Source organism: Mirounga leonina, unplaced genomic scaffold (assembly GCF_011800145.1).
Source record: "Mirounga leonina isolate KUSES-001 unplaced genomic scaffold, KU_Mleo_1.0 Mir_165, whole genome shotgun sequence".
NCBI classification, from domain to species: Eukaryota; Metazoa; Chordata; class Mammalia; order Carnivora; family Phocidae; genus Mirounga; species Mirounga leonina.
Window position 1 is genome coordinate 82,143,681 of NW_023270415.1, and position 25,607 is coordinate 82,169,287.

General features: G+C 64.1%; 2 protein-coding genes across 3 annotated transcripts; one reads left to right on the forward strand and one right to left on the reverse strand.

Moving 5' to 3' along the window:
- Nucleotides 1-57: 57 nt before the first annotated feature.
- BOP1 (BOP1 ribosomal biogenesis factor) lies at nt 58-25,416 on the reverse strand. The gene is made up of 16 exons (XM_035012147.1): nt 25,309-25,416; nt 23,821-24,021; nt 13,588-13,668; nt 2,889-3,043; nt 2,692-2,809; nt 2,514-2,615; nt 2,232-2,444; nt 1,997-2,158; nt 1,830-1,910; nt 1,683-1,752; nt 1,456-1,588; nt 1,196-1,376; nt 825-1,113; nt 574-658; nt 380-487; nt 58-291 (listed from the first exon to the last, which is right to left on the reverse strand). Exons 1-16 carry the CDS (start codon nt 25,414-25,416, stop codon nt 138-140), a joined length of 2,241 nt encoding a protein of 746 aa, XP_034868038.1. The 3' UTR covers nt 58-137.
- On the forward strand, nt 4,629-6,487 carry SCX (scleraxis bHLH transcription factor). Of its 2 annotated transcripts, XR_004680610.1 has the most exons (3): nt 4,629-5,201; nt 5,924-6,029; nt 6,155-6,487. XR_004680610.1 is itself a non-coding variant. In XM_035012149.1 (2 exons), the coding sequence occupies exons 1-2, from the start codon at nt 4,629-4,631 to the stop codon at nt 6,191-6,193; spliced, it is 612 nt and encodes a 203-aa protein (XP_034868040.1). In that variant the 3' UTR covers nt 6,194-6,487. The 2 variants fall into 2 exon arrangements, 1 of the variants encoding a protein (XP_034868040.1); XM_035012149.1 differs by lacking the exon at nt 5,924-6,029.
- Nucleotides 25,417-25,607: the final 191 nt, after the last annotated feature.

The window sequence follows — 25,607 nt, forward strand, 5'->3', positions numbered from 1 at the left end:
CTGTGGAAGGGCCGCTGGTCAGGAACCCCGAATCAAGGTCACACCAGCAGTCGGCGGGGAACACCTGTATTGAGGGTCCTGAGCACGCGTGCGCCGCACCCCCCCCCCCCCCCGCCCCCTGGCGGACACCGGGCGGCCTAGGTGAAGAGGCGGACGGTGCCGTCGGCCCCCGAGGAGAAGACCCATGGCTGGGTGGGGTGGAAGGCCACGTCCAGGACCCCCAGGTCTCGGGTCAGCACGTGTCCCCGCAGCACCTTCACCGGCACCAGCAGCGGGTTCTGCAGCAGGTCACTGCGGGGGAGGGGAGCAGAGGGCCTCAGAGTGGGGGGTGGGGGGCGGGACCCCCAGCTGGGCAGGGCACACAGGGCTCAGCACTCACTTGTACACCATCCCGTGGCAGACGATGATGCTCCCGTCGTCGGAGCCGGACGCGAACAGTGGGTACCGGGTGTGGAAGGCCACGGCCCTGAGGGCCTTCTTGTGGTGTCTGGAGGGCAGGGGCTCAGTGAGGGCAGGGGAGGGCAGGGGAGGGCAGGGGAGGGCCCGCCGGCAGCCGCTCCCCCCGCCACTCACCTCAGCACCCTGTACGGCTCACAGGAAAGGTCCAGGTCGAACCACACGAGCTTGCTGTCGTAGCTGCCGCAGATGACATTGTCCCCTGGGGGCAGACGGGGCGGTGGGGACCTGCGGGGCGCACGCTCCCCTGCCCCCCTGCCCCCGCCCACCCTCACCTGCAGGGCGCACGCTCCCCTGCCTCCCTGCCCCCGCCCACCCTCACCTGCGGGGCGCACGCTCCCCTGCCCCCCGCCCCCGCCCGCCCTCACCTGCGGGGTGCACCGCCAGGCTGGACACCCACTTGCAGTTTGGCCTTAGCTTCTTGGTGAGCTCCTGGCGCAGCAGGTGGTAAAGGCGGATGCTGCGCTGGGAAGCCACCAGCAGGAAGGGCCGCAGGGGGTGGAAGGCCACGCGCTGCACCTGTCCGTGGCTACGGCGGAAGGGGCTCTGGCTGCGGTGCCGGCTCAGCTGGTGGATCAGCACCTGCGTGTGGCCCGCGGTGGCCAGCACCACGGCCAGGTAGTCCCCACGTCCATGCCAGGTCACCTGTGTCACCGGCTGCAGGAGCAACACTGGCTCAGCTGGGCCCTCCCCTGCCCCTCCATCCTAACCCACACCCCCAGCGGCCCCCACCCCACACCTTCCCGTGGCAGATGCGCAGCCTCAGGCCCGCCTGGCGCTCGTCCTCCGAGGCCTCCAGCCAGCGGGCGGGCTGCACCGCGGGCTCCTCGGGCGGGATGAAGGCACTCAGCAGCTGGTCCGTGCCGCTCACCACCAGCCGGTCCCCCAGGGCCGGGTTCAGCAGCAGCACCGAGTCCTCTCTGCGGGCCGAGTGACACACAGGCCCTCAGGCTCCGGTCTGCGCCCACGGCCCCCAGTCCCCCCGGGCTGCCCACTTACACTGCCACGGCCACCAGGCTCACGGTGGGGCAAGGGTTCCAGGCAACGCTCCTCACCACACCCCCCACCGGCACGGTCCTCATGCAGCGGGCAGTGGCCACCTCCCAGAGCCGCACCGAGCCATCGTCGGAGCCTGGAAGCAGCAAACAAGGCCCTCTCCAGCTGCGGGGCGCCCCCCAGCCCAGCAGCCCCCCACCCAAGCTGGGAATGCCCCGCCCCAGGCTCACCTGAAGCCAGCCACTGGCCATCCGGGGAGACACTAAGGCAGCGGACAAGGTCGCTGTGGCCCCTGTAGACCTACGGAGGAGAGGCACTGAGGCGACAGACCCCCACCCCGAGGCTCCCCCCGGCCAGGGGCTCCCCCATCTGCTTACCAGGGCCTGGCACGTGGGGAAAGGCTGCAAGTCCCGCGGCCGGGGCAGTTTCGGGATGAGGTCTTCAGGGTCCACATTCACCTGGGACAGGTGAGCACGAGGTCACCCCGCCCCATGTCCTGCGCACAACCCCCCGCCCGGCGCACTGCTCCCCCCCGCACACACACCCTCATCTTGCGCTGCCGCGGGCACAGATAGAGGTCGAGGCAGCGCTCGAAACGCTCCTGGATGAAGCGGCCGTACGCGGGCACGGCCCGCAGGCTGGGGAACTTGTGCGGCAAGAAGTGGAGCTTCCTCTCGCCCGGCTCCTGCTGCTGCCACGCCAGACGCTGCGGGGACAGGGGTGAGCTGGGGCGCGGGGCCAGCCACGGGGGCCCAGACCCCACGCGGTGCAAGGCCCACCTCCTCTTCACTGGGCAGGTACTCGGGAGGCGGGTTGTAGGACTCCGCGTGGCCGGGCAGGGCCAGCTTGGGCGCGGGCACGTGCATCTTGTGCCGGCCCAGCACAGCGTCAGGGTCCTCCTGCGCCCAGAGGTCGTAGAAGCTAGGGGTGCGGTCCCGGGGCCGGTGAGGCTGGATCCAGCCCATCTTGATGGCGTGCACCATGCGAGAGACCTGCAAGGCCAGGGCAGGTCAGTGCGCGTGGGGACGCGGGAGCGAACTCCGGACGCAGATGGCACCTACCTTCTCCTTCTCCACCAGGGACGGGATGAAGCTGCGCTTGTCGGCAGGTCGGTTGGTCACTGGGTGGATCATCAGGTCCCCGCTGAAGAAGTCCACAGCCGGCTGGGGGCACAAGCAGACGTGAGGGCCAGGACCCTGCAGCTGAGCCCCACACCCAGGGCGAGCTGCTGCCACCTACCTCGTACGGATTGAAGCTCCCGTCCCCAAACTGGCCCCGCTGCAGCCGCCGCACCAGGGCCACCTGCTCGTCGGTCAGCCGCACATCATGCCCTGTCATCCGGTCCTGCACCGTGCGCCTGGGGGGCCGGCCGCCCATCAGAGGCAAGCTCGAAGCCCCCCCGCCCCGCCCCACCGGCCCCATCCGAGCCTGCTTACCAGTAATCAGGGTTATCCATCTTGTCCAGAAACTGGTCCAGCTCGTCACGGGTCCGCAGGGGCTTGTAGATGCGCCTGCCATCCAGATCATAGCCCACGTGGGGGAAGTCAGCGTACCACTCCAGGGGCACATTGCCCACCGTGTTCCGGATGTCCTGGGGCAGCAAGCCAGCGTGTCAGCATCGGGCACCCCCCATGCCCACCCCTCCCTCCAAGCTCCCCAAGAGTCACAGGCAAGGGCGGGGGGGAACCAGCAAGAGCAAATGGATGGGCCTCGAGGCTGGTGGGACGGGACCCGGGCACCCTGAGACATGCCCTCTCCCTGGGGTGTGACGTGGCATGGCGGCCGGTGCTGTCCCCCCCCCCCAACAACTGGCCCTCAGAGGCGCCGGAGCTGTACCTTCACATTTTCCACTGAAGTGGTGCCAACCCCAGAGCCTCCCCCCTGGATTCCTTGGCCAGGACTCTGGGCAGCCACAGACAAGGGTGACCTCATCGCCCATGGGCTCCCTCCCCTGGTGGGGGCCTTAGGCAAAAATGGGTAGCCACAGGCAGGGACTCAGAGAAGACCCCGCCAACCCACTCCAAGGGGAGGTAGAAGCCACTGCGTTCTGCCCTGCAGGCGTTCGAGGACCCCCCTCAGCCCTCCCTGGTCCTGCCCCCCACCCCAGAGCAGCCACATTCCTGGACACACATTCCTGGTCGAGGCCCCGGCCAGCCACCACCCTCCCTCCGCCCAGCACAGAGACTGCTGCCCAGGCGGCCGCTTCCTGAACAGTGGCCACAGGGGGAGGGGCCCAGATGAGACTGAGCACAGCGGGGAGCCTGAGGGCCCCTTGCAGGAGCACAGGACCCCCTGGGCTCTGCCCATCTGCACCTGCCTGCCCCAGTCCTGCCAACTTTCATGCTCCCAGCAGGCCCGTCCTCCGGGGACACCCCCTGTGCCCCTGCCCTTCCTTCTCTGCACATGAGTGGGGGGCCACCCCTGAACTGGACAGACCCTGGAGCATGCAACAAGGGGATGGGGAGGCTGCCCCAGAGCAGGGTCTCAGGCAGAGAGCGCAGCGTGGGCCAGAGCTGGAGGGTATGACTGACACCAGGAGGCTGCGCCACCCGGGGACCCCACGCACAACTCGCGCTGGGGGGCAGCCTGGGACGGTGGGGTGAACTCCAGCCCCCTGGGCTCTGTGCCCCCTCCCCACTCTGCCTGGCACAAAAGGCCCAAGTGTACACAGGAGAGGGAGAGAGAGAGACAAACAGGGTGTGGCCCAGCACCAGCGCCAGGGCATCTGAGTTAACTTGCTCACGCAGGGGGAGAAGACCTGCCTGGGTCACGGGTCCCACTTGACCCTCCTGCCCCCTGCGGAGGCAGAGGGAGAGGGCTGCACAGCCCCGGCACCCGCCGAGGGGATCCCCACTTCCCCACAGCCCCCAGAGACAGCGAGATGCTGCAGGCTCCTTCCGCGTGGCGCGAGAAGGCAGAGGGACGAGGGCCCCTGCTCTGTGCGGCCTCCGGGGGCTGGGAGGCGGGGAGGAGGGCGGGCCGGCGCGGGGGAGGGGCCGCCGCCACTATAAAGGCCCGGCCCGCGGCCCCTCTCCAGCCCGGGACGCACACGTGCGCGCGGCGCCGCAGCCGCCACCGCGGGCCCCCGAGACCCGCGCCTCCCCGGCCCCCGGGCGGCCGCGCGGCTGGCGGCATGCGCTGTGCAAGGCGGAGCTGACGGCGCGCCCGCCGGCCCCATGTCCTTCGCCATGCTGCGCTCGGCGCCGCCCGGCCGCTACCTGTACCCCGAGGTGAGCCCGCTGTCGGAGGACGAGGACCGCGGCAGCGAGAGCTCGGGCTCCGACGAGAAGCCCTGCCGCGTGCACGCAGCGCGCTGCGGCCTCCAGGGCACCCGGAGGCGGGCCGGGGGCAGGCGGGCGGGGGGCGGCGCCCCGGGGCCCGGTGGGCGGCCGGGCCGAGAGCCCCGGCAGCGGCACACAGCGAACGCGCGCGAGCGGGACCGCACCAACAGCGTGAACACGGCCTTCACGGCCCTGCGCACGCTCATCCCCACGGAGCCGGCCGACCGCAAGCTCTCCAAGATCGAGACGCTGCGCCTGGCCTCCAGCTACATCTCGCACCTGGGCAACGTGCTGCTGGTGGGCGAGGCCTGCGGCGACGGGCAGCCGTGCCACTCGGGGCCTGCCTTCTTCCACGCGGCGCGCCCGGGCAGCCCCCCGCCGCCGCCCCCACCGCCCCCCACCCGTGACGGCGAGAACGCCCAGCCCAAACAGATCTGTACCTTCTGCCTCAGCAACCAGAGAAAGTTGGTGAGTGTCGCCCACGGGGCATCCACGGAAAGAGGCGAGGAGGATGTGGCGGCCTCTGCCTCCATACCACCCCAGCCACCCACACCTGCTGGGCAGAGAACGGGGCCAGAGGCCGGCAGAGCAACCCCCCCCTCCCACCAGCAGCACCTGTGATCCAGTGCGCCCAGGGGTCCAGGAGGGGAGGAGCATAAGAAGGCCCCGCTGGAGCAGGCAGGGCTGGGCCTTCCCTGGGCCTTCTCCCCTCGAGTCCCCGGGGACACAGGTGCCCATGGGGACCGAACAGAGCCAGCCAGGGCTACGTGGGAGTCTGGGAAGCAGGGAAGACACCAAACTGGAAGAGGCTGGGGGACCAGACCAGGATTGGTTCAAGAAACTCTGGCCCCCCAACCCTGTCCCCAAAGGAAGGGGACTCGCCCGCCACCCCCCCATCTGTTTGCCCTGTCAAAGCCCCTGCCACCGGCCCCAGGCCTATTGGGCACCTGCTAGCCCTCCCGTGGCCCTGCCCCAAGCCCCCAGGGCTGCCCACTCAGACCCCCGGGCGGCTGTGGGCTCTGCAGACAGGAGGCTGGCGGGAGATGTGGGGGCTGGGGGAGAGGGCCACGTTGCGGGAGCGCTGGCCGGCTGTGATTTACAGCCCCTGCCGTGCTTGGTGGCACCGGAAAAGCAGGGTGAGCAGGGAGAAAATGCGGCGCGGCTTTTCCCGATCCCCATTTCCTCTCCAGACAGCACGCGTGAGCTCCTGGGGCCTGAACATCTGGGAAATTTAATTTTACAATTTCGGCTGTGCAGCAGTGTACTCTCCTCCCCAAACTGCACGGGGAAGCCGGGGTGAGCGTGGAAGGGGGTGCTTTCAGCACCCGCCACCTGAGACAGCACCCAGTGGGGAAGGCCAGAGGCGCGGGCTGGCGCTGGGTCTGTGGCCAGGCCCTGACACTGCCCCCTCCCCTCTGCAGAGCAAGGACCGAGACAGAAAGACTACGATTCGGAGCTAGAGGTGGACGCCGCTGGGCTATCCACAGGGAGCCCCCGTGGACCTGACTCGGCACAGGCCTCCTGTGAGGGCGCCCAGCAAGCCAGCCCCGCCTCCGGCTACAGTGGGGCCGACGGACAGACAAGCGTGCAGGAGTCTGCACTGGCCCAGCAGGCCCAGGCCCACCGGAACCTTCTGTGCTGGCTTCCTACCTGGGTTTTCTTCTGGTCACTACGTGCTGGCATCTTGTGTCTTTGATATGATAATATAAAGTCTGGAAACTTTGTATAATTAAAAGCAAAACAGTATCGTCCAACCGTGGAAGCACACAGTTCTCTTGAACGGTTCAGAATCCAGCCTGAGCCCAGCCCCCGTGGTGCTCTCGGAGAGCTCACTGCTCCCACCTTCGGTGCTCCCTGGGCCAGAGGCACCACTTCTCAGGGAAGGCCCCCACCCTCCAGGGGCTGGGCCACCCCTCCCAGGCCTGAGGCAGAGGGTGGCACCTCCTCCTGGCCTGAGGGGCTGAAGGAGACCGGTGAGGGACAGGAAAGGACAGAGGGAGCCCACTGCCACGCAGCAGGGGACCGGCCAGTCCGGTCTCCTCTCCAAGGGCCTGCCCGGCACCCAGGCGTCCCTGAAGGGGTGAGGAGGGCAGAGCTCACAGCACCATCATGCCAAGCCTCAGGGCGTCAGCCTTTGCCTAGAGACCCAAGAAGCAGACGCTTGGGGGAGGTGGAGTGAGGGGCGCTGCCCGGCACAGCAGGTTTCCAAGCCTGGGTGGGCCTAAGGGTCCAGGCCAGATGGCAGCCACCTGCATTCACCCCTGGGCCCCCAAAAGGGCTATGGGTCCCACCCCTGCTGGGGTGCCCTGGCCCCCCCACCCCTACGAGCTGTAAGAGGAGAGGCGCTCCATGACCCCTGCCCCCCGGCCCTGCGCTCAGCCGCCTGCAGCAGTGCTCACATGGGAAGGAGGGAACCCCGGCTGCCTACCGCTCTGCCCCACCCAGCTCCTCCAAAGGCCCCACCTGCTCGTGAGGAGGGCAATTTCAGGCCCCCGCTCCAAGCTCTGCACAGCTGGCTGACCATTAAAATCCTGCAGGTGACAATTACGGTTTAGCGGCTTGAGCTCGGCTGGCACAGCACAGAAGAAAGGCAGGGGGTGGCCCTCTGTGAGCCACCTCCCCACCCCCCCCACACACCCCCTGCTGGTCAGGCAGGCCAGCAGCCTGACTTCCGGCCAGACCGGGTAGGGAATGGCCGAGGGCGCCAGGTGCTGGCCCTGGGCCCCCCCCAGCCCTCAGCACAGGCTCCAGGGCCCCCACTGACACCCTCCTGGGCCCCCAGGGAGAGGCCAGGTGCCGAGGCCCACGTGGGCACCCCAACAGGGCAGGGCCAGAGCTGCCCCCCTCCTCTGCACAGAGGGGCTCCGGGGAACTGCGAAGCAGGAAGCGGTGGTGTAATTTTGGAGGAAACTCTCAAAGCCAGAGCCATTAAGGGCCAGAGGGGGGGCTGTGTCCACCGTGATAGAAATATAACAGGATAAAAAGACGCCACGGCAGGTTCCATTCAGAAAGAAACCCAACCCCAAATTTCCTTTCCCTAATCCTGCAGGAGCCTACAGCTGGCCAGAAGAAGGAGGGAGAGGGCAAGCCCCCGCCCCGCCCGCCTGCCCGGAGACGTGGGGGTCCAGATGGGGGCTGAGGAAGGCCCTGGGGGAGGTGTCCGGGGGAGGCAGGTGCACCCCAGGGCCTCTGTGCCTGCCTCCCCTGCCTCACTGGTTACGGGGTGACGTTCTATGGGGAGGGTCCGTGGCCCACCTGCCCCTCACCTACTGTAACCACATTGCCACAGCTAAGCCTGGGTGGGGGATGCAAACCTCCCTTACGAAGCCCCCCGCCCAGATGACGAGCACCCGAGTGGGCACCGACCTTATGGTCACGGAGCAATGCGGCAAGAGACAGAACGGGGAGCACGTCCGGCATGAGGCCAGAGGGGAGTGCAGAGGAAGGGACAGCCCCTGGGGCCCCAGGACTGAGGGGGTGTCAGGAGACCCCTGCAGGGCATGCTGCCAGTCTGGGAGGCTGGTAGGAGAGGACCCCGGGGACCCAGCCCATCGGGGCACGGTGTGCACGGGCCAAGTTCTCCGCTGCCGGGCCTGTGACTCCCAACAGTGGCTGCAGCTTGGCCGACTCAGGCCTGGGCAGAGGGCCCGGTGCTCCCTGAGCTGCTCGGTAGCAGCACGGCGGCGGTGAGGGCCTGGCCCGCCAGCCAACAGGAGGGAGCGGAGGGGGCGGGGGAGGAGCACTCCGTCACCCTCCACTGCTCCAGAAATTCAAACCAGACTGGGGGTGGCGGGCTGGCCCGAGCCCGGCGGCCCCACTTGAGTCCACTCGGCTCCTCACAGCCGCTGGGCCGGGGGTGGCAGGTGCTCCCTGCCCACTTCAGGCCCCGCTTCCTTCCCAGAATGCTGGCCTTGCCTTCCGCCAGGAGGGACAAAGACCCAGGGCTCCCCCGTGTGTACACCCCAGAGGCAGCTGGAAAGGAGGGGCCGGGCCCGCGCCCTGGGCCAGCCGCCGCCGCCTCTGTGGGCCAAGCTGGGCTGGAAACACTCTGATGGGCCCCGGCTGTCAGCTCCCTGTCCCCGGCCTGGGGAATGAGCTGCCGGCGGCACCACATGATTCATCACCAGGCCCGAGCCCGCAGGCCAGCCGGCCCCCACCCTGCTCAGCACCTGTGGGCTGCCAGGAAGCACATGTGACCCTGTGGGGGCAAGCACCCCCCGACCCCTCCAGGTCAGGCGCCGAGCTTGGAGGCGCGGGCTGAGGACACAGACACCCCCCATGCTCTCCTGGGGGGCCACTCTGCCCCAAGGACAAGCCTCTGGGATGGGGCCAGCAGGGGTCCCCCACCCCCCAGACTGCACCGGACATAAGCAGCAAGCAACAACTGGCTGATGTGTCGGCTGGGATTTTTCCGCTCTCGACGAGCCCCTCCCCTCCCCCTCCCCAAAGTGGCTGCAGCTGTCAGGACCGCAGATTGGAACTGCAGGTACGGCGCTGGCCTGCTGCCCACCTCCCTCCCGTGTCTGTCTGCGAGGGAGGAAGCCGGCCCACCTCTGGAATCCTTCACTCTCTCCTCGTTCTGCCTCTCCCACCTGTCCCCTGGGAGCGTGGGGTCAGCCGCCCTCGCTCAGGCTCTCTCTTTTCCCTTGCCCCTCTCCGATTACAATGCCGGCAGTGTTCGCTCAGCCCCCTGCACGAAGCTCCCGCCTGTCTCCGAGCGCCACTCAGCCTTCCTGAGCCTCAGCCTCTCCTCGATCCTCCACCGTGTTTAATCTCTGTCACAGGACCGGGCAGGGGGAGGCTGGGCCGTGTGCCCCAGGCTCACCTGCTGCATCTGAACCCAAAGAAGGTTCCAGCAGGATGAGTACTGGTTCACAGACCAAAGGGGAGAAAGCCAGGTCCTACTTGGCCTCTTCCTGCCTCACAGGCCAAAGCCAGGTGAGGAGACTCCAGCAGGAGACCGGGCCAAAAGCAGAGGCCATGGACCAGCTGGATGGGCCAGGGGGACCAAGTGGGGAGCTCGGAGCCACCTTCCCAAACCTCCTCCATCAGACCGCCATTTCCACTTGCTGACTCAGGTAGCAGGACACCTCTGCGGCAGCCGGCCCAGACACCACCACCTCCCTCTGTCCATCCCTCTCGGAAGTGCCGCCAGCCAGGCCCAGCGGAGCCTCCCAGGTGTGCGGGCCCAGGACCCCTCTGAGACCACTGCTTGGCCCCCCACCAATCCCTCCATGGCTTGGAGGTAGCAAGTCCACCCTCCATGGGGTCCATGGGAAGGGGAGGGTGCACCGAGGCTGCCCTAGCTCCCAGGCCCTCAGATCCCTGGCCCCCACCCACCCTGGGGGTCCCCTGACTCTGCAGTCCTGGGTGCGGGCACAGGCTCATGGCCCCCCTGCGGAGTGGAAGAGACCTGTTCTGAGACCCACACTTCAAACACAGAGCTGCTGCTGCTTGAGTTGGGCCTGGCCCCAGCTCTGCACACCTGCCCGCATCCCCATGCCCAGTGCTCCAGAATCTCACTCTGGAGGACTCACCTCAGCCCCTGCCTGTGGCCCCGTCCCCAGCCCACTCTGCAGTCCCCTCACCCACCTTCCTACAGAACTTGCCCCACTACCAGCCACACCTCCAGCCCCAGGGCAAGCCCTCCTCCCTCAGGAGGCCCCTGTCCCCGCACTCTCCCACCGCCCTGCGTGGCTGGGTTCCTACTGCCAAGGAAACGCTCCCAGTGGGCACACGAAGCAAGCTAGAGCCTCACCACCCACGTGCCCCAGCACCGAGAGACCGTGCTCTGTCCCAGAACGCGCACGACGCCCCTTTTCCACCACTGCACCCCCCCGACCCCCCCTGCCCTCCCCAGGGGGAGCCCTCTCTCCCGACTAGGGAGGAGCCCCAGGCCAGCACAGCGCAGGGGTGCAGCACTGGCAGGAGGAGGGCGTGCCTCCTGCCCCAAGCGCCGCAGGCCTGGCTCAGAGGTGGAGCCCCACAGCGGCACCGAGGGGCACTGTGCGGTCACAGGCGCCACGCCCACGGCGCCCCGCGGCCACCTGCAAGGCCGTGGGTCAGGCCAGTGGGAAGGGACAGACTCGCAGGCCGGCTGTGGGGGTGGAGGGCCCACACGAGCAGGCTGAGCGCCTGAGCGCCCGGCGCTCTCCACAAACAGCTCGAAACCCGAGCCGACAGGCTCCCGCTGACGCAAGCGCTCTGAGTGCGCGGGCGGCCAGGATGGGCGGGGCGGCGGCCCCGGGAGGAGCGGGAGGCCGCCAGCACTGGAGGCAGCTGCCGGTTCAGTAGCTGGGAGAAGCCATTAACGGCCGTTTGGCGAGAGAGCAGAGGGGATCGCGGGCTCTGGATACAGACGGGCCTGGGCCGTCCCTGCGGGATCCCAAGTTACCGCGAGGCCAGGGCGCCGTGGCGCCGGCCAGGGCCGCAGCGCCGCCCCCTGCCCCCAGCGGAGGTCCTGCAGGGGACAGGAGGGTGTCGGGCCCAGGGGTTCAGGGACTCGCAGGACGGGGGAGGATGCCTCCCAGCCTCTGTGGCCAGAGTTCATAGCCACCCCTCACCTCTCACCTACTGCCGGCCTCAGTTTCTCCCAGCTGCTTGAAACAAAGAGGGGCGGGAGGCTGTGAAGGCTGCCAGCCCCCTCCCCCCACCCCGCCCCACCTCCCCGGGGTCCGGAGGCTGGATGAGATCACGTCTGTGAGGTGCCGGTGCCGTGGGAGAGGAGTGGGGTGGACACAGCCTGCGGCTGCTCAGGACTCCCCCCGCCCCAGGACCCCCGCCAGACCCAGCAGCACATCCAGGGGACCTGGGCCCCAGTGCAGCTTGGGATGTGAATTTGGGGACTGAGAAGGGCAAATGTATGGGAACAGGGCTCAGAATACCCACGAAGGTAGAATGTCACTCATCAGTCAACGTCTGGGATGGGGAGTTCCCCAAAGCCAGGCCCAGCAGAGGCCAGCAGTCAGAGGGTCCAGAAGCCCCAGCATCCCCCAGCTCAGGCCTCAGATCCAGACCCAGGGAGTGGGCAGGGCAGGGTCCAGGGGAAGGGAGGCTAGGTGGCACTTCCACCCCACCCTCAGGCCTCCACGCCGCAGCGTCCATGAAGGTTGTCTCTCCCAGGAGCACCAACCCTGTCAGGACACCTCTGCTGCTGGCCAGGGCCTTACGTGGGGTCCAGACACCACTGGCCACTCCCAAGGACACTGCTGGGAGAACGGACTCTGCCCTGACACCGCAGGTGTCCCCAGACTGTGGGCCCTCGGCAAAAAACCACGGCAAGCCACGGGGCACACCGGCCTCCGAGCCCCACGCTCCACACCAGGTACCCAGTGGGGCCACTTGCCGCCCAGGCCCTGGGGCCTCTTCCCCAAAGCCCAGCGCGCTTTGCTTGGATTGCAAAGACACCCACGACGTCAGGGTGGAAGAGACCGGTGCCCACGTGCCCCCGATCACCCCAGGCCCACGTGCTGCTCAGGGCAGGGAAGCATCTGTCGGCCCGGCGAGCTCCTGAAAGATGAGCCCCCTCGGGCCGCGGGCCGGCTGTGCTGGCAGAAGCTCGGGGAGGCGGGCACCAGGGCCCCCTCCTGTCACTCGGACATATGGGATAGTCATTGCCAGAGGAAGCGGCCCCCGCAGCCCCCACTGCGGCTCCAGGCCAGGCCGGGCGGCCGGGAGGAGCGCCTCCCCGTGGGCAGGCCCAGGCCCCTCCCCCGCCTCTGCACTCCATTTACAACCATCATCGATTTCTCAAAATACCAAATATAAAAAAGTAGCCGACAGGATGTGGCTGCCGACAGCCAGAGCCCCTGGGAGGGGGGAGACAGGCAGGGAGCCGCACTGCGCCGGCCCCCCTCCCCGTGTGCGCCCGCTGCTCCGGCCAGGAAACCAATTTATTTTGTTTTGTCTCTGTTCTCTGAACGCACAGAGACCAGATCGGGCGGGCAGCCAAGGCTCCTGCAGCCGCTGCCAAGAGAGCGTGAGCACGGGGGCGGAGGCCAAACAGGGGAGGGGGCGCGTGCCTCCCCAGGCCCCGGGACAGCCCCCGACAGGCGGCAGGAAGAACTCTGGAGGACGGCCGTCCCTGCGAGGCCCGCACCAACGCGGCCGTTCTCCCCCAGCCCCGAGGCCCGCGGCCCAAGGAGGCACCTGGGCGCACACCACGGCGCAGGGGCCACAGCCCTGCCAGCGACTGGGACACACCTGGGAGGGGACAGGCAGGAGGAGACAGCCACCTCGGGGCTCAGAGCTCCTCAGCTTCCAGCCCTCCCAAAGCAGGCAGGCCCAGGTAGCAGAGACACGGCCTCTGGCCCACACACCGGGGCGTCTGGATGCCAGATGGGGCACTCCTGGCCCACCACCATGCTTGTCCCTTCAGACCCTAAACTTGAGGGGACACCTGGGATTCAGTGGGGCCCACATCAGTCCAAGGGAGGGAAGGGACAGATCGCCCAGAGGCCACCCACCTCCCGCACGAGGCTGCCAGGCGATGCCGCTCGGGCCTGTCACCCCGGGGGGCCCAGCACAGGCCAGCGGGCGTACGGAAGCCAGCCCTGCCCCAGCCTCTCCGTGCCCACCAAGAGCACGAGCGCAGCCTCCACAGAGCACGAGGGACCCCAGTATCAGCCGGCCGTCCCACAGACACGCGCGGGGGTTCACCATGTCACGTCCACCCCACTTCCTTCCCGAGCAATGACACACAGTCCAGCAGACATGTATCCCCAACCCCGAAATTGCCCTTCCGGACCATGAGCACGGCCCCTCACGGCGGCCCGACTCCTCTGCACCCAGGGCAGCACAGCCCAGCTGGGGAAGGCGCCCCCCACCCCTCGTGGGAGAGCAAGCCCAGCCCCACCTCCTCGTCAGAGCTGTCCTCCGCATACTCTTCACAGCCCTGCACTCTCGCCACCTCTGTCCTTGGGGAAGGGCTCCCAGCCTGTAAGAGAGAAGGGGACAACGGTTATGTCAGGACACTGACGCCCTCTGACCTCGGGCAGAGCCCACGCCCGCAGTCCCCTGCCCCCTCCTTGATGGTGGCGGCTCAGGAAGAACAAACTGTCCGTCCTGCTGGTGCTGAGGCCAAGCCTCCCGCCGCCCCCAATCTCTAAGCAGCTCCAACCTGGCCCTGGGCCTTAAGACAAGACCAGTGACACCCCAGGTCTCCGTGGGCCTCTTGGGCCCCACCCGAGGTCCTCTGTCAAGGGCCAGATTCATCGCCGTGTGCCAGCTCCGAGGAAGGACCCCAGGGAAGGGCTGACACCTGTACCAGACGGGAACAGGAACACTCAGCAAGGAAGCCACCAGCTGAGGGCCCAGCCGCCCCCGCACCCTCTAACGAAGAAACCGGCTGCAGGGCTCCTGGCCCAACGGCCCATACCCAGCCCTGCCAGGCCTAGGAGAGCCCAGGGTTGGGGAGCAAAGTGGGGGTGGCCACTTGGTGGCAGCAGGGAAGGGCGGGGCAGGGCCCACACCTGGGCCGGGCCGTCTGGAGGAGAGCGTGTGCACCTGCCGTCAGCCACGGTGGCAGGACCCTTCCCCCAGGAGGCCCCGGCGTCAGGCCAGTCGGCCAAGGGCCCAGAGAGGCACCCCTAACCTACAGAATGCCGGGAGGATACAGCCCCCAGGCCAACCCCAACCCACCAGGTCAGAGAGTGGGTGCCCCCGAACATTCACACCCTAACCTGGAAAAGAGATTCTTCCCTCAGAGGGTGGGGGAATCGGGTGTACCGGAACCGGGACTGATGGGGAAAACAGCCCCACCTCTCACTCCCGGGCGCAGTAAAGTACTCGGGAGCAGGGGCCCCTGAGCGAGGCGCCCCCGCCAGAGCCCCACTCCCCTGACCGGGCAGGAGCCAGAGGCCTGTGAGGTGGCTCTTCCTCTCGCCTGTTTTTTCCCTCAGTATAAGGAGGGTGGGAGACTAAGTTTTTTTCCAGGCCAGGAACACGGCGGGATTCGGTTTCCATGTCTCCCCCACCCCCGCTCCTCATGCTGCACGCACTGTGGGAGCCCTGCCCGCTGAAAGTGGGTCAGCACAGCCCGATGGGTGCAGGGCGCGGTGGGGGGCGAGGAGGGCGAGCCCCGACCAGGGCTCCGACCAGGGCTCCAAGCTCTCCTCCATCCTTGCCCACAGCAGCGACCAGTGGACACACCTGCCCCAGGCCCGGGGCCAGGCAACAAGTCTCCTCAGCAAGCGCCCCTGACGCCGGGCCAGGGCCGGCTGATCCACGGTGCCGGCCTCCGGCCAGACTCCGCAGCTGCCCACGGCACCAGCCCCCCCGACGCTCTCCACCAGCACTGAGCTCTGGAGAGTCCCACGCCGCCTGTGCCTCGGGCCACGGTCACGGGGTCCCAACAGGAAGTGTCAGGGCCCCTCGTCCGCCAGGACACCCCACATCGCCCGTGCTGGGTGTGGCCGGCCCCCGGGGACGGCATGCAGGCGCAAGGAGCCAGAGACAGGCAGGCCCCCGACAAGGGGGGCCCCCCAGCGGAGCAGCTCCAAGTCCCCACACAGAAGAGCTGGCCCCCAGGCCCCCCTTGGTCTCCCTCCAGAAGTGCCGCTGCAGGGGACACGGTGGCCGCCAGGGGGCAGCAGAGCGCGGGCACGCGCGGCTGCAGGGACCAGGGGAGGCTCAGGGAGCGGCGCACACCTGTGGACACGACACCTGTGGACACGACACCTGTGGACACGACACCTGTGGACACACTTGGCCGTGGTTGGGCACTGGGCATTTAAACAGGACGTGAAACACACAAGGGGAACACATCTTGTTTCTCTGCCCACCCAAGACCATAATTAACACCATGAGGACCAAAGCAGGGGCCCCCAGGGGGCTCTGCCTCGATGGCATCGCAACTGCTAGAGACCCCCTGGCGGCCAGCATCAGACCCAGCCCAGCCACACCCCACCGCCACCCGGCACGTGACGGCTCGGCTCCTCCAGCTTCTCAACAAGCGGGACCCCGACAGCCCCCGCGGTGACGCAGACGAGGGCGGCCAGGCTGGAACTCGGCTCCCTGCATGGCCCTCCTGTGGGGTGAGAGACGCAGAGGACAGCAGGGCAACAGCGGCCCCCACGCCCTGAAGGTCCGTGGGAGGTGCGCCAGGCTTGTGTGCGTCCCCGACACCCGGGAGCAAAGGTAAATCCAGGCTGCGGCGGGTAACGTGCGTTCTCGGGGATCTGGGGTGTAGCACAAACACGAATGAGCACGACTGAGGGTCCACAGGGTTCCCGCCTGCCGCAGACCCCGCAGGGCGGCCAGCAGTGCTGCTAACAGTGCTGCTAAGCCTTCTCGGGGAGCCCAGGACCCCGAACGGCAGGTATCAGCGAGCCCTGCGCACCGGCTCATCTGACAAGAGACGCAGACGGATACTGAGCAGACACGCACAGCCTCCAAAGGGTATACGCTGCTGGGCCTGAAAAGACCAGGGGCAACACAAAGGGAAACTCCCCCTCGTTCCTGAGGGAAAAGGCACATGACTCGCTGGAGGGCCGGGAGCCCGAGCCGGCCCTGCACAAGGAAACGGCTGCTTACACCAGAGACCACTCTGTGCTCCCCGCCTCCCCATTTACAACAGACGAGTTTAACGGGACTCGACGCCACCACGGCAAATGGCTGTGTGGGGACGAGGCCCATGACTCGCACCAGCTCCAGGCCTGATTCACACGAGCCGCTCGCGCTGGGCGTGGCGATAGGATAAGGTGGGGGGGCGTTTTGTACACAGCGGCTGTTTCATTATTTTCTTTTAAATTTCTTGATTTGGGGGCACCTGGGGGGCTCAGTCAGTGAAGCATCTGCCTTTGGCTCAGGTCATGATCCCAGGGTCCTGGGATCGAGCCCCGCATCGGGCTCCCTGCTCAGCGGGGAGTCTGCTTCTCCCTCTTCCCCCACAGTTCATAGTCTCTCTCTTGCTCTCTGTCAAATAAATAAAACGCTTAAATATTTCTTTATTTGAGAGAGAGAGAGAGAGTACGTGCACATGCATGTGGGGCAGAGGCAGAGGGAGAAGCAGACTGAACAGGGAGCCCGATGCGGGGCTGGATCCCAGGACCCTGAGACCATCACCTGAGCAGAAGGCAGATGCTTCATTGGCTGAGCCACCCAGCACCCTGGGAAAGAGAGTCTTAGGCAGAGTCTGAACTGAGTGTGGAGCCCAATGTGGGACTCCATCTCACGACCCTGAGACCATGACCTGAGCCAAGACAGAGTTGGGACACTTGAGCGACTGAACCACCTGGATGCCCCGGACTGTTGCTATTTCAAACCATGGCTACAAATCTTTGACTCTCCTCCCATCGAGGGCAGAGGCCGTATGCCCGCCCCCGGTCCGGGTGGGTTCCTGGCAGGCTCACCTGTCCAGGGAAAGCAGCCCAGACCGACGACGTGGGAACTCAGAGTCTGCAGCTGTGCTCTGGAGCCCTGAGCCCTCTGGACGAGGACAAGCCCAGCAAGTGCCAACCATGTCGCAGCCTGGACAGATGAGTAAAGAGACCCCCGCTGTTCTTCCTTAGGACCCTCACCTGAGCCCCAAAACACGAGGTGTGATGAGTGATGACTGTCCTAGAGCAGAACCCTGCAGGGGCACAGGAAATGGTGACGTGTTCCGAGTGCGCAGCCTAATTCTCAGGCGGGGCCCAGCTGAAGGCAGCAGTGGGTCACCCCAGACATGACACCACCTCACCCTGCCTGAACACTGATCCCCAGAAATGAGAGTGCTGTAAAATGGCTGTCTGATGCTCAAGGCATTGGGATGGACTGTGGAACGGCTGCCTACCTCCCCCCATGGGAACCAATCCCACCCCAGCCGCTGGCTCACGTCCTTAGCTCTCCCGGTGGTCCCCAGGCACTTCCCAGCTGAGGTGAGCTCTGTTAACCAGCTGGTGAGACTACCTGGGGGTGCCCGCCTTGCAGTACCCCACAAGCCACAGCGCCCACATCACACCCCACCAGTGCCCACACCTGGACCCCAGCGTGGGCAGCACCACCGCGGCCCGGGCCCATCGGAGGACGCAGGGAAGTGAGGACCCTCCTGCCCACTGAGAGGCCCTGGTGAGCGGGAAGCACAGGTGGGTGTGCTGGGATGGGGGAGCCTAAGGTCGAATCCCCCCCCCACCGCTCCTGAGGGTGAAGGCAGGAGGGGCGCCGGCAGCGCAGCGTGGGGGGGCACGGCTCCTCTCCAGCCTCCTTCGGGGAGGTGTGTGCAGAGGGCTCAGTGTGAGGGGCAGGGGCCGCAAAGTGTGCCCCAGGAGACCAGCCTGGTAGACAGGGACTCAGGTCAACAAGGTCGTGGAGCACCAGGACAGGTGAGCGGGCAGCCGGTCCTGAGAGGACCCGGAGACAGGGGTGGGTGCTCTAAGTGGAGGCAAATGGAGTAAGCGGACACGAGAAGTCTCTCCAGCGGAGAAGCACAGCAGTATCCCGCGCCCAAAACTCCATGCATCAGAACAAGCTAATCTGCCGGTTGCGAGCAGCCTGCGTCCACGGACCTCCCTGCGAATGCCCTGAGCCCCGAGACAAGACCTCCGTGGAGGAAGATGGGGACCCCACGGCCCCACCCTCCTGAGCACCTACCAACCCCCCAAATACAGTGCTCTTCCTCCCTTGAGCTCCTCCAGCCCCTGCCAGCACCCTGAAAGTACATCAGCCCGCCTGCGTCCCTGACTCCCAGAACCAGTGAGAACACGAGTTACTGTCCCGCCGCTAGGCATGGGGCTACTCGGTTACATGACAACAGATAAGGGAGACAAGGAGAGACAAAATGGCACCTGGCGCCACAGACGGGAGACCTCAGCCCAGCGGAACGGAAAGGACCCTGGTGGTCCTGACCCCCTACGTGCGGGCCGGGCAAATGCACAGCTGCTCCCACCAAGGGCCGCCGACCAAAGAAACTTCTGAGATCAGGGGAAGGAAACTGAGGGTCAGGGAACAAAGGGGGTTAGGAGAAAGTTCTAGGACGAGAGATTAAAAAGAAAAGAACTGACGGAGACAGCTATTCCCTGCTTATATTCCTTCCCCATAAGGACCCACCGGCACCCTGGGAGAGGGCTTGGGGGCACTTCCTGGGGTCCACTCCAGCCTTGAGCTAGAGCCCCCGGGAGCGGGGAGCAGGGAGCGGGGAGGGGGCTGCAGGCCCAGCTAGGCAGAGAGGCCCAAGTTCAGAAGCGGCACACGCCAAGGGTCCACGTGGCCTTCTCTGACCCACGCGAAGGGGAAATGAAGCGCAGCCTGCCGAGCCCGACCTTTGAGACACGAGAGCAACGCAAACTTCCCGCTTTGGGCGTTCTCAATACAGCTCAAACAGTCCTCACAGAAAGACAAGAAAAGATGCCCCTTTGTAATGTAATGTAAGAAAATACCATAAAGCAACAAGAGACCACATCTTCCACGTGTCAAAGTAGGAAAAAGAAAGACTCTTAAGCACACATGGTCTCGACGGGTACGGGAAAGAGATGACTGAGGCGGCTGTCACGAGTGCTAAGTGGCACTTCCCTTCCACTAAAAATGCTCTGGCCTTTGACCCAGAGATGCTTCTGGGAACGCATCCCAAGAACTGCTTGCACATGTGAGAACGAGCATACGCCACGGGATTCCAGCAGCACTGCCCACCGCCGGGGCGGCCCCCACGCACCGCGGACACCAAGTGGTGAGGACAGCCCTCAGAGCCAGAGGGAAGAGCAGAAGACAGACGTTAGGAAGCAGGCAGGCACGGCACAAACGGAGGCCTGGATGTGCAAAGAACACCCTAGACAGACCCAGGCACAGTCCTCATCCTTACGCGGGGGCAGGAGGCAGGACAGTGGGAGGGACGACCCTCAGGAGCTCCCCAGCGATCACCCTGGTGTGTCCTGCGATGCTTGTCACATAATCCCACACAACCCTTAAAAAGAAAGCGGTGGACATGTCTGAATCGCGTCCAAAGACCCAAGAGGAAGTGGAGAAGGAAGAGCTCACATACAGTGGTGCCCAGGGCAGCCTGGCACCAAAGCGGGCCATGTCTCCCCAGGACGACCCTGAGCACCTGGGCCACGTAACCCCATCCCTCCCCATGGGAAAGGAAGGCGGAGACTCAGGGCAGTCCCCCCAGAACGTGCCAGCGATCACCCGGCCATCCATTCTCATCCCTGGATGACTTCAGCAGGATAGTCACAGCCAGTCTGGGATGGCCCTGTGGCAGACGTACCTGGAACCCATGACTTGTGGGGCAGGGTCCCCTGACAATGACTTATCAGCCCCGTTCCTCCCAGAACAGGAAGGCAAACCCTCCGGCTCCGTCTTGTAGAGGTCAGTCAGCTGACTGGAGTGCCTGGGCCGGGTGCATCCCACTCCAGTCCGCAGAGCTGGGCCGTGAGCAGCACCTCTCCCTGCTGGCTTCGGCCTCAGGCCATGTCCCTGACGTCAGCACAAAGCCCCATGGGGAGGCGGGGTGACGTCAGCACGCAGCCCCACGGGGAGGCGGGGTGCCCTTTGGGCGCGTGCAGCAGGGTGGCTGGGAGTGGGGGGTGGCTCGCCCATCCTTGGAAGTGGTGGAAGCCTTGACACAGGTTAAGGTGGACAGAATGCGGAAGGAAGAGTGGCAGGAGCACATAGTGGCCGAGAAGTTAGGGGAAAGCCCCATAGCGTGGTGCCGGTCGGCGGCCTGGTAAGAACCAGGCCCCAGAAAGGAGGCACAGGAATGGGAGGAAGAGTAGCTGGGCATTTTCTGTGGCCACAGAAGCCAAAGTGGGTCCCTGGGAAGTTAGCACTTCCACTTGCAGAAGCAGCCCCCCTAAGACGGCTGCAAAGAGTGAGTGAGCACACGAGGTGGAGTGGGGAGCCAGCTCAACCAAATGGAGGAGTGTGACGGCTGTGGGGGAACAGGTGGAAAAAAGGGGAGATGGGGAGATTTCCACTAAGGACTGAGAACCCCTCCCTCCACCTCAATCCCCTCTCTTGGCCTAGAGAAATTCAAGCCTAGTAAAATGACAACTGTGCTTTGGAACACAAAATACTCCAACAGGGGCCACCTGTACCCCTCAATTAGAGCACAATAAAGCCAGAGGCGTGAAGCCCCAAGCAGGGCAGGAGGCTGAGGCTGCCCCAGCACAGCGCACACTGGGGGGGCCGTGGTCCTGGCTTCAAGCCGGGGCGCGGATCGGGCTGCGGTGGAGCCAGAGACAGCCTCACCCCCCTCTGAGAACTGGTCCCATCCAGGCGGCCAGAGCCAGCTTCCCTGGACTGAAGGCTGGAGAAGGGAGGGCTTCAGTCCCCGCTGAATGCGCCAGCAAGCAGACCCGAGAAGGTGGCCTTGCAGAGAACACACAGCTCCGCAGGCACAGCACCGGACGGAGAGCCCAGGCGACGAGCACCGGCCCAGCCGCTCAGAGGGAGGGAGCGTGGCCATGCCCACAATGGTGCCCCTCCACCAGACTCCACGCGCCAGCCACTTGACATACTTGCACACGTTACCTAGCTTAGAGAATTTAAGTAGAAATTTTTTAAAGGGGCGCCTGGGTGGCTCAGTCGTTAAGCGTCTGCCTTCCGCTCAGGTCATGATCCCAGGGTCCTGGGATCGAGCCCCGCATCGCGCTCTCTGCTCGGCGGGAAGCCTGCTTCTCCCTCTCCCACTCCCCCTGCTTGTGTTCCCTCTCTCGCTGTGTCTCTCTCTCTGTCAAATAAATAAATAAAATCTTAAAAAAAAAAAATTTTTAAGTGGGGGAGGGGCAGAGGGAGAGGGAGAGACTCTTAAGCAGGCTCCACGCCCAGCAGAGGGCTCGCCCCCACGACCCTGAGATCACGACCTGAACCAAAATCAAGAGCCGGATGCTTAACTGACAGAGACACCCAGGCACCACAAATAGAACATTTTTATTTAAAAAGTTATTTAAACTTTTTTTAAGTAGGCTCCATGCCCAACACAGGGCTTGAACTCATGACCCAGAGATCAAGAGTCACATGCTTTACCTACCGAGTCAGCCAGGTGCCCCAAAAGTGATTTAATTTTTAAAAATTATTTTTAGGGGCACCTAGGTGACTCAGTTGGTTGAGCATCCAACTCCTGAATTCGGCTCAGGCCATGATCTCAGGGTCATGGGATCAAGCCCCTTATCGGGCTCCATGCTCAGCAGGGAAACTGCTTAAGAGTCTCTCTCTGCCCCTCCTGCTCAGGTGCACGTACATGCTCACGGGCACATACACGCTCACGCTCTCTCTCTCTGTAAAAAATTAATTTAAAAATTATTTTTAAAATTTTATTTCTAAAAAAGGATAAAAACCCCTTTTCAAAATAAAAAAAATTAGGGGCTCCTGGGTGGCTCAGTCGTTAAGTGACTCTCGATCTTGGTTCAAGTCTTGATCTCACAGTCATGAGTTTAAGCTCTGCCTTGGGCTCCATGCTGGAGCTTTATTTATTTTATTTTATTTTATTAATTTTTTTTATTTTATTAATTTATTTATTTAAAGATTTTATTTGTCAGAAAGAGAGCAAGCGAGCACAAGCAGGGGGCACGGCGAGGGAGAAGCAGGCTTCCCGCTGAGCAGGGAGCCCGATGCAGGACTCGATCCCAGGACCCCGGGATCAAAACCTGAGCCGAAGGCAGATGCTTCACTGACTGAGCCACCCAGGCGTCCCGTGGAGCCTACTTAAAAATAAATAAGTAAATAAATGTGTGGATCCTTAATTGTAAAAGGAGCAATGACGTGGAAAGATGATTATTAGCGGTGGTCACCAATTGGAGCATTGGTCTTGAGGAAGAACTTCCACTCTTTACTGAGTAGTGTTGATGAAAGATTTAATTTTTGTCAAGGAAGGTACATTTTGTAATTTTAAAAAGTTAAAAAAAAGGAGGAAAAACAGTTCAGTTGCCCATCATCCTACAAACCACAGTCAATACAGTTCGTACATCATCTCTCTATGCACACCAGCATTAGGACTAAAGCTTGAATGGGTAGAAGGTTTAAATCTCAGTACCTGGGTGGCTCAGTTAGTTAAGTGTCTGCCTTCGGCTTGGGTCGTGGTCCCAGGGTCCTGGGATCAAGTCCTGCATAGGGCTCCCTGCTCTGCAGAGAGTCTGCTTCTCCCTCTGCTCCTCCCCCCTGCTCTTTCTCAAATAAATAATCTTAAAAAAAAGGAAAAAAAGGTTTAAATCTGACTTTAAATCCTTTCTTCGTAGGAAACAGATCAAACAAGCATGGCTTTTTGGTTTCTATTATGGGACTAGATTTCTGTATGACTCAAGGTCATAACCTTCAGAACACCAGACCCATTGGAAATACAAATAGTTATGAACTACTTTCTAAAACATTCTAGGGGTGCCCAGGTGGCCCAGGTGGCTCAGGTGAGCCTTCGGCTCAGGTCATGATCCCAGGGTCCTGGGATCGAGCCCGTCAGGCTCCCTGCTCCTTGGGAAGCCTGCTTCTCCCTTTCCCACTCCCACTGCTTGTGTTCCCTCTCTCGCTGTCTCTCTCCCTCTCTCTGTCAAATAAAATCTTTTAATAGATAAATAAATAAAACATTCCAAAGAGCAAATACTGTATCTTAATTAAATTAAGCTTTTCTCTCATTTTTCTCACTTAAGACAAGGGGGAAGTGCACCCTTCCCCATCATCACAGGGACAGGTACAGGCCAAAGCCTCACCCAGCCAGGCTCCCTGGAATCAGGCTCAGGTGTTCGGGTGGCTCCCTGTGTGTCCTGTGAGCTCCCCACCAGGCAGTCCCTTGCACATGAATCCCTACCTCAGGCTTTGCCCGCAAGAAACCCAGCCTACAACTGAAAGTGGGCTGAGTTCCATGGAGAGGTGACATCAGAATCACCTGAAGAGGCCCAGGCATGTGGATTTTTGGAGTTCCTGAGAACAGAGCACATAACTGTGGTTGAAAAACAACCCCCAAGAGCTCAGAGCACTCCAGCTCTAATCAAGTGTTCCACTTGGCGCCAAATGTGCCCACAGGTGCATCAGAGGAAGGATGTGGGCCTTGGGGTTCCCAAGGAAACTTGGGAGAAAGCAGTGTGGGGACAGCCCCCCAGAGAGCCTAAGACCTGGCAGTCACTTTCTTTCCTGGCCATCTTCATCTAGAGAGGACAGCCTACTGGCAGGCTCCTCGCTCACCCACCTGCACCTGCTGCCCAGTGGTCTTCTCCATTCCGCTGGGGCCCTCATCACTGCTGACCCCATCCTCTCTCTCGGCTGGGTCATCTTCACTACTGTCGCTGCCGGAATCTTCCAGGCCTGAGAACACACTCTCCTCGCTTTCAGACAGGCCAGAATCACTGCCATCCTGGAGGCTGGGAGCAGGAGCACAGGCGAGAGAAGGCTGCAAGGAGCACAGTGTTGATGACGACCACACCCCCAGGCCACCCACCACCCCACAGGCACCCTGATGACCCATGGCTCTGTGTGGTCAGCCTCCAAGGCCAAAGCCCTCAGGTCACAAGCTTCTGTCTCCACCAAAACCATCCACCCAACCCGGGCAGAACCTTCCTCACTGTCCACCTCCACTGACAGGATGGCCACCTGCCCTCGGAAGGGACATTGAATTTCTTGCATATCACAAGGGAAGGGCTTTTCAAGGACAACATCTCTTTCTTAGAGTTCAGTTCCCATCACATTTCCAACCCAGGCTCTCCACCCTCCGCATCCCACGCTGGCAAACCCCAGAGCTATGAGGGCACTGGGGCAGAAGCTGGGGCCAGCAGAGGTACAGGACCATGGAGGGGCTTTTCTCTCTGCAAGAGAAGCCTCGGTATCCAACTAGATGGAGACCAACAGTTGATCAGTAAGTTGTAAAGGTGGGCTGAACAGTGACAAAAATGATACAGATCTGACTTAAAAACAAGTATATACCCACTCGTCCCCTCCTCGGGTAGGGCCCCAGCTTTTTCTGAGCAGAGCCCTGCTTACCAGATACCATCTCACCCCTCTCTCTACAGGACACAATGCACAGCGGGTGAACCCCGTCACTGCCGTCTAAACACGAACAAGAAATTGCAGACTTCTAGGAAACTTCTGAGTACGGAATCCTGGATTTCACTGTTTTCCAATAGCTCGCAACTCTCTCACCCAGCTGGGCAGCCTGCACTTTGTGCAGAAGGGGCTGGCCCGCAGGCGAGAGTCCGCCGAGAGGCGCCCGGCTGCACGTGCTGCCAGGACCTTCTACAGCCCGGACGCACTGACATCGCGGCCGGCGTGGCCGTCCGTCCACTTAACACACGTCCCAGGCGGTGAGCCCCGGGTTCGTTCAGTCGCCTGTCTTCCGCACTTTTGGAATATGCCTGACGGGCCCCAGCGCGTAAATACGTACGTACTCACTGGGGGAGCGCGCGCAGACCCGTGCGACGGGAGGATGCACGATCCAGAGGGTTTCAGGGCTGCCGCACAGGATGCCACCGCTCCTGCCCAGCTCTCCCTCCTCCGCCTCCCCCTCCAGCCGGCCCCGCGCAAGGGGTGCTCCCTGCCCAGGCCGCACAGGACAGGCGACCCCTCCTCCGCACGTTCCCAGGCCCGCCGCGCGCCGGGTGGCCTCGCGGTGGGCCGACGAGCCACCACGTGCGGCCCCGGGCCCGCCGCCCGACCCCGCCGCTCGGACCCGCTCCCCCGTCACCTCCTCCGGCTCCGGCTCCGGCTCCGGCTCCGGCTCCGGCCCCCGCGGCGGCTTCCCGGGCCGCGCCGCCGTCGCCGCTGCACGCCCCGCGCCCCGCGCGCCCGCCATGCTACCCGGCCGGTCCCGACCGCGCCGCCACTTCCGGCAGCGCAGGCCGCGTGGGAACGGGGCGGGGCCTGCGGGGTCAGGGGGCGCGGCCCGGCCCGCCCCTCCCGGCCCGATTGGTGGGGCGGGTCCAGCACGCGCAAGCGCGCGGCGGCAGAAGCGCGGGAGGGGGCGGGCGCTGGGGGCGGGGCGGG

Coding starts and splice junctions, on each gene's coding strand:
- BOP1 (XM_035012147.1), bottom strand. CDS start 25,416: ATGGCGGGCGCGCGGGGCGCGGGGCGTGCAGCGGCGACGGCGGCGCGG. Junction 2,810..2,888: donor ATGGATAACCCTGATTACTG/GTAAGCAGGCTC, acceptor CCGGCCCCCCAG/GCGCACGGTGCAGGACCGGA. Junction 2,445..2,513: donor CCCTGGTGGAGAAGGAGAAG/GTAGGTGCCATC, acceptor CTGGCCTTGCAG/GTCTCTCGCATGGTGCACGC.
- SCX (XM_035012149.1), top strand. CDS start 4,629: ATGTCCTTCGCCATGCTGCGCTCGGCGCCGCCCGGCCGCTACCTGTAC. Junction 5,202..6,154: donor TCAGCAACCAGAGAAAGTTG/GTGAGTGTCGCC, acceptor TCCCCTCTGCAG/AGCAAGGACCGAGACAGAAA.